At 43.3% G+C, this 13500-nt stretch overlaps 1 protein-coding gene across 1 annotated transcript in view; it reads right to left on the reverse strand.

Annotated features, from left to right (window-relative positions):
* The window catches only part of nup160 (nucleoporin 160), a 110008-nt gene that overhangs the window by 43832 nt on the left and 52676 nt on the right, over window positions 1-13500 (reverse strand). Inside the window, exons 12-17 of the mRNA XM_059976364.1 lie at window positions 10478-10561; window positions 9889-10059; window positions 7546-7645; window positions 5484-5649; window positions 3997-4109; window positions 2790-2950 (exon numbers count right to left, since the gene is read on the reverse strand). Coding sequence (XP_059832347.1) covers window positions 2790-2950; window positions 3997-4109; window positions 5484-5649; window positions 7546-7645; window positions 9889-10059; window positions 10478-10561 — 795 coding nt within the window. The remainder of the gene's footprint in view (window positions 1-2789; window positions 2951-3996; window positions 4110-5483; window positions 5650-7545; window positions 7646-9888; window positions 10060-10477; window positions 10562-13500) is intronic.

The raw sequence follows: 13500 nt of genomic DNA on the forward strand, positions 1-13500 counted from the left end.
AAAACCAGATGGCATAGGTGGCTCGCTCTGACCATCAAAACATGGAGACACTTGCATGACAAGGGCTGTGGAAGTTTCATGAACTCGATGACCCTGTAATTTCAGTCTCTGAAGCAGAACTACAATGGTGCTAGAGAGCGGCTTCTTTGAGCTCACCTGGGGAAACAGCTTGATTTCTACCTTTAACGTCCTTTTCATTTTTAAAGTGGATGGGGTCCTGCTTAAGTCCTTGACCTACAGCTGTACTCAAACTTCATTCTTTACAGCACCAGTTCCCGCTCCCAGAGCTCACCAACCACCCATTTTTCAATATCCCAAGGGCAGAGTCTGGAAGACAAGCATGCCCTCAGGGTGCTGAGGCTCTGTGGCCCCAGAGATGAGCTGGTTCTTCGATGGTGTCACGGATTGAAGCATTGTAGGAGAAAATGGAACAGCGGATCAGCTGTCGGAGGCCTCTGTGCTCTGACTGCTCTCTCTCAATGGTGGGGGAGAGTTTGTTGCTGATTCATGAGTCAGAGAACTCAGGAAAAAAAAAGTGATGGTGCAGATTTAAAGAAAAAACATCTAGCCGATTATCATGTTAGTCTTATTAGTCTCCCCTCTCACTGTGACTTCTCTTCTACTTTATTAAGGAGAGAAAGAGCATGTGGTATGTCAAATGGTTGGGTGAATAATTAGTTTTTGTTGTACTGCATATCTTGGCTTGGCTCTTGCTTGCTTGGTGGGTGGAGGGTGCTGATGCTTTTTGCAGAAGTCAGTGGGAGAAGGGGAGGTTTGATGATTTGCTGCTACTTCTGTGCAGGAGTGGGGAATTTGGGAGTTAAACATTTTTAGTGTTATTCATTCTTTGGGGCAACATGTTTTTGTGGATGTCTACAAAGAACAAGAATTTCAGGTTGTATAGTGTATCTGTTCTCTGATATTAAATAGAACTATTGAAACATTGATGTGAGAGCTTCCTTCAGGAGGGTGAACCCACCAGAATGTAATGGCCCAGATGGGGTACCTGGCTGACTACTGAAGACCTGTGCTGACCAACTGGCCGGAACATTCACTGAGATCTTTAACCTCTCACTTCGGCAGTCTAAGTACCCACCTGCTACAAGCAGGCTTTAATTATACCAGTGTCCAAGAAGAACATGGTAACTTGCCTCAATGAATATCACTCAGTATCACTGACATCTACTGTGACAAAGTACTTTTGAGAGTTTGGTGATGAAACATATCAACACCATCTTGGATCCACTCCACTTTGCCTACCAGTACAACAGGTCCACAGTAGATGTCATTTCACTCAATCGTGAAACACCTGGAGAGGAAAGTAGGCATCAGGATGCTCTTTTAGCTACAGCTTGGCATTCAATACTATCATCCCGTCAACAATCAATAAGGTTTAAGACCCAGGCCTTGATAACTGGATCCTCAATTGCCTCACTTACAGACCCCATCCAGATTGGCAATAGTACCTCCTCCACAATCTCCATCAGTACAGGTGCACCACAAGGCTGTGCACTTAGTGATAAGCAGAAGAGCAGGAGGATGAGGCTAACCACGGCTCTAATGCCACATTTAAGTTTATTGACAACATTACTGTCATTGGCAGAATCAAAGGTGGTAATGCATCAGCATATAGGAGGGAGGCTGTAAATCTGGCAGAGTGGTGCCACAACAAACTCCTACTCAATGCCAGCAAGACCAAGGAGGTGATTATTGATTTCTAGAGGAAACTAAATGTCCATGAGCCAGATTTCTTCAGGTGATCAGAAGTGGAGAGAGTGATGTTACCAACTCAGAGGATCTGTACTGAGTCCAGCACGCAAGTGCCATGATGAAGAAAGCACAGCTGTGCTGCTACCTACTTACAGGTTTGTGAAGATTCTGCACGTCATTTAAAACTTTGACAAACTTCTATAGATGCATAATGGAGAGTATATTGACTGGCTGAATCATGGCCTGATATTGGCAGGATCAGGGTACTGATTGTGGATGATCAGCTATGATCACAGTGAGTGACGGTGCTGGCTCAAAGGACCGAATGGCCTATTCCTGCACCTATTATCTATTGAAACACAAATGCCTTTGAATAGAAAAGCCTACAAAAGCAAACAGCCCAATCCATCACGGGTAAAGCCCTCCTCAACACTGAGCACATTTACATGGAGTGCTTTCCAGGAAAGCAACATCCATCAGAGGACCCCGACCATCCAGGCCATGCTCTCTTTTCACTGCTGTAATCAGGAAGGTAGTAGAGGAACCTCAGGATCCACCACCAGGTTCAAGAACAACCCCTCCCCTCAACCACCAGGCTCTTGAACCAGAGGGAATAACTTCATTCATTTCTCCCCCCTCCCACTGTTCCCGCAACTTGTAGACTCATTTTCAAGGTTTCTTATCTCATTCTTGATATCTATTGCTTATTTATTTTGTTCTTTTTGTCTTTTGCACAGTTTGTTGACTTTTGCACATTGGTTGCTTGTCTTATCCTATTGGGTATGATCTTTCATTCATTCTATTGTGCTTCTGGTATTTACTATGAATGCTTGCAAGAACATGAATCTCAGGATTGCATATGGTGACATATATGTACTTTGATAATAAATTTACTTTCAGCTAATTTCACAAAATATGTCAGTGATAATAAAGCTGATGTTGATTTCTGATTCTGAAATACAACTGCAGCAAAACTTTCGTATCCGAACATTAAAAACCGAAGGAAGAATCATTTCAAGGTTTAAACAGAGCTGTCTGAAAGGCTCGAGATATATTCTGCAGCTGGAAGAACAACTTACACTGTCTCCAAGGTGCAGCATTAGCTGCTGCAGAATCAGCAGGTCACGACAGATAAGGAAACGGGTCAAGGATATGTGGTATGCAGACTGGCACATGACATTAATGGCAACATTGCTGCCATAAAACTGGGCCACATTCATTCGGATCCGTAAGGACTGGTCTGGAAGATCAGAACAAACAAAATCAAAAACGTTTCAGTTCTAAGACAGAGCACAATGGGTAAGTAGCACAAGTTAATGTAATTCAAGCGTCAAGGACTACAGAAGTCTGCATAAAAGGACCCCAGTTAAAAATCAGCATTGTGCAAATAAAAGACATGCCGAATAGACTAGCTAGTACACACACATTCCTTAGCTGACTCACAGCAGTCAAATGGTAAACTATTCAAGTTCCTTTGAGGGAAAGGAATAAAACAGTAGCTTGGCCCAGGACATGAAACAAGTATACAAGCAGCATCTTCACATGGGAAAGGGAGGTTTCTAGTTATTTCAACAACAGCAGCAAGCTGACATCAGAACCACCAGGCCAGATCAAAGCAACGAGTATCCAGTTACCTGGAGAGTCACTTGGGCTTCACACTTCCTTGCTCTGACTTCAGAGGTAGAGAACTGTAGACAAATTGTCTTTTATAGTGAAATATGAAATCTGAACATGCAGCGTCTGTGACACTTGATAGCACAATGGGAAACCTCTATCATTAACACTTTCATAGGCAGTTCTGTGATTATGACAGGATTGCACTTTTGAGAACTGTTGTAACCCAGAAATGAGCACAGTATGTAGGAGAGGTCACAGAAACAGCAGTGATGGGGGGGGGGGGGGGGTGAGCAGGCATGGGCAGTGGCCCAAGGCCCAATGAGTTGGTTCGAGTGAGATGGGGAGATGGGGGAATTGGAGGGGAAAAGTATGCAGAAATTGCTTACTTCCACTCAGAAAAAGAGGTCTGCAATCTGCAGTTACTGGCAAATCCATCCCCATCCATTCTGCCAGTCTCCAATAATCAATCATTTGTAACCCAGAGAGGACGTGTACTGGTTTATATACTAGCTGAAATAAAGAGATTGTCCAATCCCAAAGCTGAACTTTGGTCAGCGAGTGGACAGCACACACAATGCCAAAATCATCCCCAAAAATGCTAGCTGAAAAGGCACTGCTAGATGGCCAGGCACAGATCAGAATCCACTGATCTTCTGAATTTCACCCTACCAGTGCTTGGCTCCAGATCACCCTCTAGGTCCATTTCCCGCAGCAGCAGCTGGATTATGTTCCCTGGGTTATGGATATCCTGTAGCTTACTTTGCAGCTCCAGATGTGTCTCTCTATGAAAAATGAGAGAAATACGATTAGAACATAGAATAGTACAGACCCTTCGACCCACGACGTGGTGCGAACCTTTTAGCCTACTCCAAGATCAATCTAACCCTGCTTTCATATTATCCTCCATTTTTCCTTCATCCATGTGCTTACATAAGAACCTCTGAAGTGTCACTAATGACTATGCTACCACCACCTCTGGCAGGAAGCTCCATGCACCCAGCACTCTGTGTAAAGAACTTACCTCTGACATGCCCCCTACAGTTTCCTCCAATCATCTTAGAATTATGCCTTCTCGATACGCCACTGCTGTCCTGGGGAAAAAGGTGCTGATTGCCCACTCTTTCCATGCCTCTTATCACCTTGTGTACTTCCATTGTCACCTCTCATCTTCCCTAGCCCTTTCAACCTTTCCTCATAAGACATGTTCTATGATTCAGACAGCATCCAGGCAAATTCCCCTGCACCCCCTTTAAAGCTTCCACATTCTTTTAATGAGGTGTCTGGAACTGAACACAACACTCCAAGTATGGTCTAATCAGAGCAGCACCATTACCATGTGGCTCTTGAATTCAATTCTCCAACTAGTGGTCAACACTCCATGCCTTCTTAATGACCCTATCAACTTGGATGGCAACTTTGAGGAATCTATGCATCCTGATATCACTGTTCCTCCATACTGTTAAGAATGCAGCCATTAATCTTGTGTACTGCCTTCAATTTGACCTTCCAAAGAGAAGTGGTACACACTTCTCCATTTTGAACACCACTCGCCACTTTTCAGCCTAGCTCTTTATCCCACTGTGACCTATGACAACCTTATACACCATCACCAACCTTCATGGTCATATGCAAACTTACTAATCACAAAAAGCAAGCCTCCAGAACACTTACCTGCAGAACACCACAGGTCCTCCAGGCAGAATACGTTCCATCTGCACTTACCTTCTGCCTTCTGTGGAAAAACCAGTTCTGAATCCATGTAGCCAGATTTTCATGGACCCCACAGCTTCTGAATTTGAGTGAGCCAACATGGGAAACCTTGTCAAACACATTACTAAAATCCATATGCATCATATCCACTGCTCTACCTTCATCTACTTGCTTCGTTACTTCTGTAAAGAATTCAATCAGGCTCATGATTTACAACCTGTCCCTCACAAATCCCTAACCAGACTACAATCAGCACCTTTTTACCATCAAAGAACGAGTTTCAACCTTTCATCAGACAATTCAGTATTAAATTATAGAGATGGCCATTTTGAAGAGCAATCTTATCCGCACCACTCATTCCACAAAGCTTTTCTCCAAGAATTTACCTTTTTCCTCTGAAGGGTATTACTGAATTCCGTACAATGCTGACATCCGGTCTTACTCACGTGTCTCTGGCCAGAAGGTGCTCCAGAATCTGCTCTGCTGCTTTCTCAGGGGGCTGTAGGTGGCTCACTGCCGTGTCCATTAAAGATGCCATTTCCATAGTGATAGAGTCTCCAACCAGTCTAAGACACTGCACTAATTGAAGCAGGTCCCGTGCTACATCTGGATCTAAGGGAACAAGAAAAGAGTCTTTTTAGGTATTGCAGATAGCAGCCCTTACTTTAACCTCATTAAGGTGTACAAAAGGCCTAGACACACATGGAAGTGAAACATAAACCTTAAAACCAACAGAGGTGAAACACCAGTTACTGTTTAGAATTCTCAGATATGAACTGCACAAAACACTGGGATAGACTGTGCTTTCATTTCCAAGCCCAAGGCCTTAACCATATGACATTCTTGTTAATCTCCAAGCCAGTTTACTTGAGCTGGATACCAACTCACTCCAAGGACAGTGTTGTTATGAAAGCCACTGGCACCTTTACTTAAATGCCTAGTGAGTCAGTTATTCAGCAGGTCACAATTCCATCCAGTTACCTGCAATTATCCAAGTTGATTCATGACAGTTACAGAACCACAACATCATTAGGCAAACATTGATTATCATTAACCTCCTTGGAGGTAGTGGTGAGCTGCCTGACATGGAAACTGTCTCCAAACCATCAGTGACCTTATCAACTCTGAGAACTCCCATCCACTGTTACTAAATTCATGTCTCCCTTACTTCACACTGCTCCTTTCTACCTCCCACCCAAGATCCACTCAGAGGGGGAGCTCGTAGAAGTGGTGGTCACATGTGCCTGCTGCCCTTGCCCTTCTAGGAGGTAGGGGTCACAGATCTGGCAAGTGCTGACGGAGTCATGCAGGCAAGTAACCAACTTGTACCCACTGCAGGTACCCTATGCACCGATAGCAAGGGAATCAACATTTAGACTGGGTGCTGGGCTGCCAACCAAACTGCTGCATCTTCGACCACGACCAGCTCGAGTGCAGCTACAGCAACTCTCACTTGAACAAGAAGATGATATTCTATCACACACTGGCTTGTAGCTTCAGGTGCAACACTGGCTTTTGGCATCAGCAGGTTAAAAAAAAATCACTCATCTCAGAATCCTTAGCCTCTGACCTGCTCGTAATGGCAGCTAAATTCCTGGCCAATGGTAATACTTAATGCTGATGATGGAGAATTGACAACTGAAAGGCACAGATGACTTTCTTGCTGGATATGGTTATTGAAGGCCATCACTATGAATCAGACTGCTTTCGTTAATGGTTTTTCTTAATGAACTATACTTAAATTTCACTCCAGACATGGTGCAATTTGAACCAGCATCTCTGGATTACCAAAGAGTAGACCAAAAAGGCATCTGATTAGCTCTTTAATATGGTAGGGTGTCCATTACAGTGTTAAATGACACTGGGTTATCAATGGTAACTACAATCTTTATTTCATACTAAAGTAATCACTTTGCTGCCTAGATTGCATTACTCACATCTTCACCCACGTAGTAATTATTGTCAATTATTCAGCATTGTACAAAGTCCCTCTTTGGAGCAGTTTATAGCTGGCTTGATCTTTTTCAATCAGAGAGATTAAGTTTTAAATCAAATAAATCAACTTAAATTGTCCCTCATAGAAGAACAGCTTTGCAGATTCAAAAACAGGTACAGGAAGGAGTGACCATACACAACTTAGCACAGAAAAAGGCTGACAGTCTAAAATGAGCCATTTGTGTGTTAAGCAGGAAGGAAGAAAGCAGTGGAAGTGTTATGTATAGGGAGCTTTAGGAATTGTGTCCAATGCTGAAGGATTAGCAACTTATTTTCAAGTTAGGATGGTGTGAGAGAGGGAAACTGGAAGGTGGAGGCATTGGCATAAACTTGCTAGATATCTCATGATAGATGAAAATGTAGCCATGGGAAGAGTTGAAGAAAACCTTCAGGAATGAGTAGACTGTAGCCAGAGTCACAGAGCAAGTAAACATACAGGGGAATGGATGGGTGGCATCTAAAGGACTATTTGAATTGTCAATAAAACTGGCTACCATCAGTGTTACTACTCACCATCAGTGAGGGAGCACTCGTCTTCTAGAAAAAGTCCCTCATCAGAAGACATGTAGAGGTGATCTATAGTGAGGCAGGGGAACATGAAAGACATAAACCCCTGCAAAAGAAGGAACAGTCAGATCTTGAATACCATGCTCCAGCACTCTCATTTACTGGTCTAGAGCACCAATGGCATCCTCATCAATGCCTACTAGTATTGGCCCAGACTATTCAGCTCATGCTCACCCGAAGTGATGATTACAGGTCAAGGAATCAGTCTCAGTAACATCTTCAATTACTGGTCTACAGTTTATCAGTAACAGTCACAATTACTGCCTATAAGATTCAGACCATTCTCATCAACATTTACAATTCTCAGCTGGGGTACAAGTATGGCTCCACATTTAAGCCCCATTTATTATTGTTTTTGAAGGCTTTTTTTATGTTGAAGCTTTAAAAACCAAAACCTGGCAACCAAAGCTTTTAATGGAAGAAACTGTTTTTGGGACTGTTACATCCATCCACTAAAAGCATGCGTAATGACCTCAGATGCATCAAATGTGATCAACTGATGCCTGAATTCCCATTAATTGCAATGTCCATAATTACTCAAATGTGATTTATATCGTCAAGATGTGTGGTACGAGTGGAAAAAATACTGTAAAGTTTTAAACTGTGAGGAGTACCCTCAACACCCAGGCCCTGTGATTGACTTCTGAGGCAGATGCCAGCACTCACTGACTTCAGAACTAGTGCCACAGCCATCCATAGTTTTCCAAAGCAGAAATTGCCTCAAGAGGACTCACTGATCAAGGGCTAGCTATACTTTGGTTAATTGGAGAAAGCAGAATTGCTTTTTTCTTTGCCAAAATTCACACACTTCATTAATACAGTTAATAGGTGTAAAGAGGGTTTCTTCTTTTTTGTTAACTAGCAGGAATGCTAATTTACTGATAACGAGAATGGTATTCCTTTGTAAACCAAATGGGGATTAATGTTCTTTCTTCTGAGTCTGTAAGCTTTTGTTGACGGGCTTTTGGGCAGATCGGCGCGAGGGGGTCGAGAGAGAGGACGCAATGCTGTAAGCTGGGCGAGGATCGGACCCCAAAGGGGGGTCCGAGGCCGGGAGATTCTCCGAGGAGGGGGGGGGATGAAGCTAGATGTGCTTGGTTGACCACTCGGAGGGTCCTGAGCTGTTGGGAGAGTCGAGGAGTTCGGAGGGTCCTGAGCTGCGAGTTGAGGAGTTCGGAGGGGATCGAATGGTGGCCAGAAGACTTCAGTAATTGAGCTCCAACGGCTGTGCACGAAGTGGTTTGGACTTTGATAAGTTTGGCACCTTTTCTTTAATTTTCTCTTCATATATACTGTATCGTTATTAATCACTTAGTTATAGTAACCTTTATAAATTGTACTCATTTAATCGCATATGGTGTACTGTCTGTTTTTGGGCGAGGCGGGGACATCACACAGCATCCACACCAGCTGATTACCCAGTTTGGCGGGGCCGAAGGCTGCTCCCCCTAAACGAGAACGAGCTGAGCGAGCCTGAGGCGACCCAGGGAGTTACATAGGTATAAAGAACCTTATTTTATGTATGCCTGATGATTAGTTTAAATATTTTTGAAGTGTCACATTACAACATTCTATTTGCATATTCAAGCTCCATAAACAGCAAATTAATAACCAGATCAGCCGATTTGATGGTTTATGCTGAAGGATAAAAAAAACGGCTCAATGTCCTGCATTTCTTCAGAATATTGCTATGAAATCTTTACTTATTTAGCTGAGGAGTCAAATGAGGTCTTAGTGCAAAAGCCACATTACCACAAAACCACATTACCACATTTCTGCTCAAGTTACCGGAATAGGACTCAACTCCATCTTCTCACAACTACCACTTGGCAGCAGATTCAGAAACCTCAAGTCCCACATGACCAGATTCAAGAACAGCTATTTCCCTCCAACCATTTGGTTCTTGAATGAACCAGCACAACCCATAAACACTGCAGTTTAGCAACACATTGACCATTTTGATCATTGCACAAAGAAGGACTTAGTTTATTTTCCCAAATTGTGTGTAACTTATATTTACTTTATATTTTTCTTGTGAACGCTGATATTATTGTGAGTTTTCCCACTGTACCTGTGCATGTGCATACTTGTACATACAATAAGCTTGATGTTGAAACATTACAACTTTTTGACTGGATACATTACTATTTAATAGTAACAACACACAATATGAATTAAAATTAATTACCCTTTAAGTGCCTCTACTAAACCATGAACTCTTGTTAATGGTGGAGGTTGGGACAGAAGTTTATGAACCCAATCAGCTCCTAGCCATCACCAAGCCCTCACCTTTTTAAGCAGACACACCATATTTGTGCAATCATTGACAAGCAATGCTAAGGGACGTGCTAAGGCCTCTTGGTACTGCAAGCAGCAGGCGTAGAACTTGGACCAGAACTCCACTTGCAGTTGACGGTACACCTCCTGTGAGAACTCATACTCCGTCACATTGTTCTGAATCTGAACACAAGAACAATTTAGAATAAAACAACCCATTTGGGCCTTGAAGTCAAAAGAGAACCAATCTCAAGTTGATGTACCTAGATGCTTCAAAGGAAATAATCCCTTCCCCATGCATGGAAAACTCTCTGCATTTCCGCGAATGCACAATAACATGAACATGCAAGGTTTACTTGCTCCTAGTTCAAGGAAACTCTATTGATTAGCTAGGAGTCAATAAACTGTTTAAGTTAGAGAAAGACAGCTTTGTTTTACAGAAAGGTGGAGGAATGCAGCAATAAGAAGGGGAACTGACTATGTGACATAGCCACACCCCAGTTATTACAAATTAAGCTCCTGCAGACTGATCTGAAACTATGAAAGGAGCAAGTCATTCTGATATTACCCTGATATGCCCCCCCACCATTTCTAACATTACCGCATTTTCCACAGCTAATGTCACTTCTTTCTTCAGTCCCTCCATTGACGGGTCCAGGATTCTGTCTGCCCCTCGGCAGTATATCTGAATCAAAGATTAACAACGGAAGTCAAAACCTCAGTCACAAACTGATGCAAGCTTGTCACATTTGTTTTAGCTCACGGCACACAAACAGGGTTTATACCAGCTTCTACTGACAACAGCATCAAGGTACAAAGACACTGCACAGAAGGAAAATGAGAGGTTACAGAGATGTATAAATTCTTCCCAGGCTTCCAGTTGGGTGCAGTTATCGATAGTAACCAGCATTTCGATGACAAACTCTGCCATCTTCATTAGGGATACCTGCACCAAGTTGGAAGCCTGAAGAAAGCTTATTTGTCATATACACCAGGAAAGCACTAGATCCTTTTCCTACACAGATGTGCTGTTGGTATTAGGGATCAGACAGCAGAATTTAACGTAATAATGAGAAAGAATATTGTTTTAGTACATATGAATAATTCCATAAATCTGACCATTTTATTCAGTTAGCAATATGACACCCTGATTAATCTGAGAGGAAACCAAACCAATGGCCAGAGTAGTAGGAGATAGGAATGCAGCCTGTGTGATTTTCCAGACCCCTATGACCGATAGTCAGGCCACCTTTACCAGTTCAGTGCATAAGTCATAATTTCACCACATGGCCAATAACTCTGAAGAATTTTTGAAATGTGGGAATGACAGGACATACTTCTCCCAGGGTTTTAAAAGTGAATGTTGCTCATTTATTCACTGGATGGAAATTAATGCATAGTTTATAGTCTGACAGAGACTATAAACAGATTTCCATAATTTGAAGCCTCCTTACACTGTTCGCTTAGATATGGAGCAAGTAAAACGGCAGCACATGGGTGACACAAGATCTGCTCATCTCACCAGTAACACAAACGTCTCAAATATGTAAATAAGATAGACAGCTCAAATGTCTTTTGGCATGGAGTATTATTGACATATCCAAAACAAAATCAGCGTGAAAGTTATGTTTTTAGTTTGAAGGTTTGGGTAATCATTCTCAGAAATGAACAAACACAACTAGCAGTTCCTAGGCAATAGCACTAGCTTAGTTGGCTCAAACCTGGACCCAGTTAAAAAGACTAAGTTGTTCACATTCTCGTGAATTTTACACTAGCAAGCTTCTAGCTGGGCCTGCTATAACTCTGAGACTAACTCACTGAAGTGACCTCAATATCCTTAATGAGTACAACCCTGCAACTTGCACAAGCAGTGGAACTAGCCTCTTCCACCTGCTCACCGGGTACTGTGGAAGAAATGAAACAAGGAGCAATTCAGTGGAGAACAGAATGGACAGTGAAGAGTTTTCAGAGGCTCACAAAGAGAAGATTGGTTCAGAGGTTTAAGCAGGGAGGGAGCTGGGATAAGTAACTGGGAGATTCATTGTTCCTGGGATGCAGTAACAGAATCAAGGCAAATCCTCCAGGCACTTGGAAAAAGACGTTTGTGCTCTCAGATTAACATATTTCTAAAGAGCAGTGTGAGCTCCCTCTGGTGCCCAAGTTATTAAATCACTTGTCCAACAGCTTTAAGACATTACAATAGAGAAAATCTGCAGATGCTGGAAATCCAAAGCAACACACACAAATCACTAGAGGAACTCAGCCAACTGTTCAGCATTTACAAAAAAGTAAACAGCTGACATTTTGTGCTGTGACCCTTCATCAGGGAGAAGGAGAGGGAGAATGTCAGCATAAGAAGGTGGCGGGAGGGGAGGAAGGTGTCAGGTAAATAGTGAAACTGGGGGAGGGGGTGAAGTAAAGAGCTGGGAAGCTGGTAGGTGAGAGATAAAGGGCTGGAGAAGGAGAATCTGATAGGAGAGGACAGAACACCATGGTTATAAGGGAAGGGTTTGGAGCACCAGAGGGAGGTGATGGGCAGGTAAGGAGATAAGTGAGAGAGGGAAACAGATATGGGGAATGGTGAAGGAAAATGGGGAGGAGCAGGCAATTACCATAAATTTGAGAAATTGATGTTCCTACAATCAGGTTGGAGGTTGTTGCTCCCCCAACCTGACAGTGGCCTCATTGTGGCAGTACATGAGGCCATCCATGGACTGACATGTGGGAATGGGAAAAAGAATTGAAATGGGTGGCCACTGGGAGATCCGCTTTTTGTGGCGTATGGAGCGAAGGTGCTTGACGAAGTAGTCTCCCAATCTACATCTGGTTTTCACTGATAGAGAAGCAGCCCTCAGACTCTCAGGTGAAGTTTTGCCTACCTGGGCCCTGAATGTCAGTGAGGATGGTGATGTAGGGGCAAGTGTGGCACTTGTTCCTCTTGCAAAGGTACCAGGAGGGAGATCAGTGGTGAGGGATGAGTGGACAAGGGAGCGATCCCTGAAAAAAGTGGAAGGGGAGGGGTGGAAGGAAGAGATGTGCTTGGTGGTGGGATCCCATTTGAGATGGCAGTCGGAAGTTATGGAGAATTATGTGCTGAATGCAGAGGCTGGTGGGGTGGTAGATGAGAACAAGAGGAACCCTATCCTTGGTGTGGCTGTGGAAGGACAGGACGAGGGCAGATGTGCACAAAATGGAGGAGATGCAAGTGAAGGTTGCGTTACTATCATTCCTGTGGCTTCCTGTACATTGGTGAGACCTAACATAGATTGGGAGACTGCTTCATTGAGCATTTTTGCTCCAACTGCCACAAAAGAACAGGATTTTCCTGAGCCACCCATTTCAATTCTACTTCTCATTCCCTCCTCTACTACCATGCTGAGGTCACACTTGGGTTGGAGGAGCAACAACTTATATTCCATCTGGGTAGCCTCCTAACTGATGGCATGAACATCGATTTCTTGAATTTTCTGTAATTGTCACACACCCCTAAACTCCTTCACCATTCCTCATCCCAGTTTCCCTCTCACTTCATTTCCTTACCAGCCCATCACCTCCCTCAGGAGCTCCTCCACCTTCCTGATTTTCTGTCCTCTCCTATCAGGTTCTCTTTTTTCCAGTCCTCTA

Source organism: Hypanus sabinus, chromosome 7 (assembly GCF_030144855.1).
Source record: "Hypanus sabinus isolate sHypSab1 chromosome 7, sHypSab1.hap1, whole genome shotgun sequence".
NCBI lineage: Eukaryota > Metazoa > Chordata > Chondrichthyes > Myliobatiformes > Dasyatidae > Hypanus > Hypanus sabinus.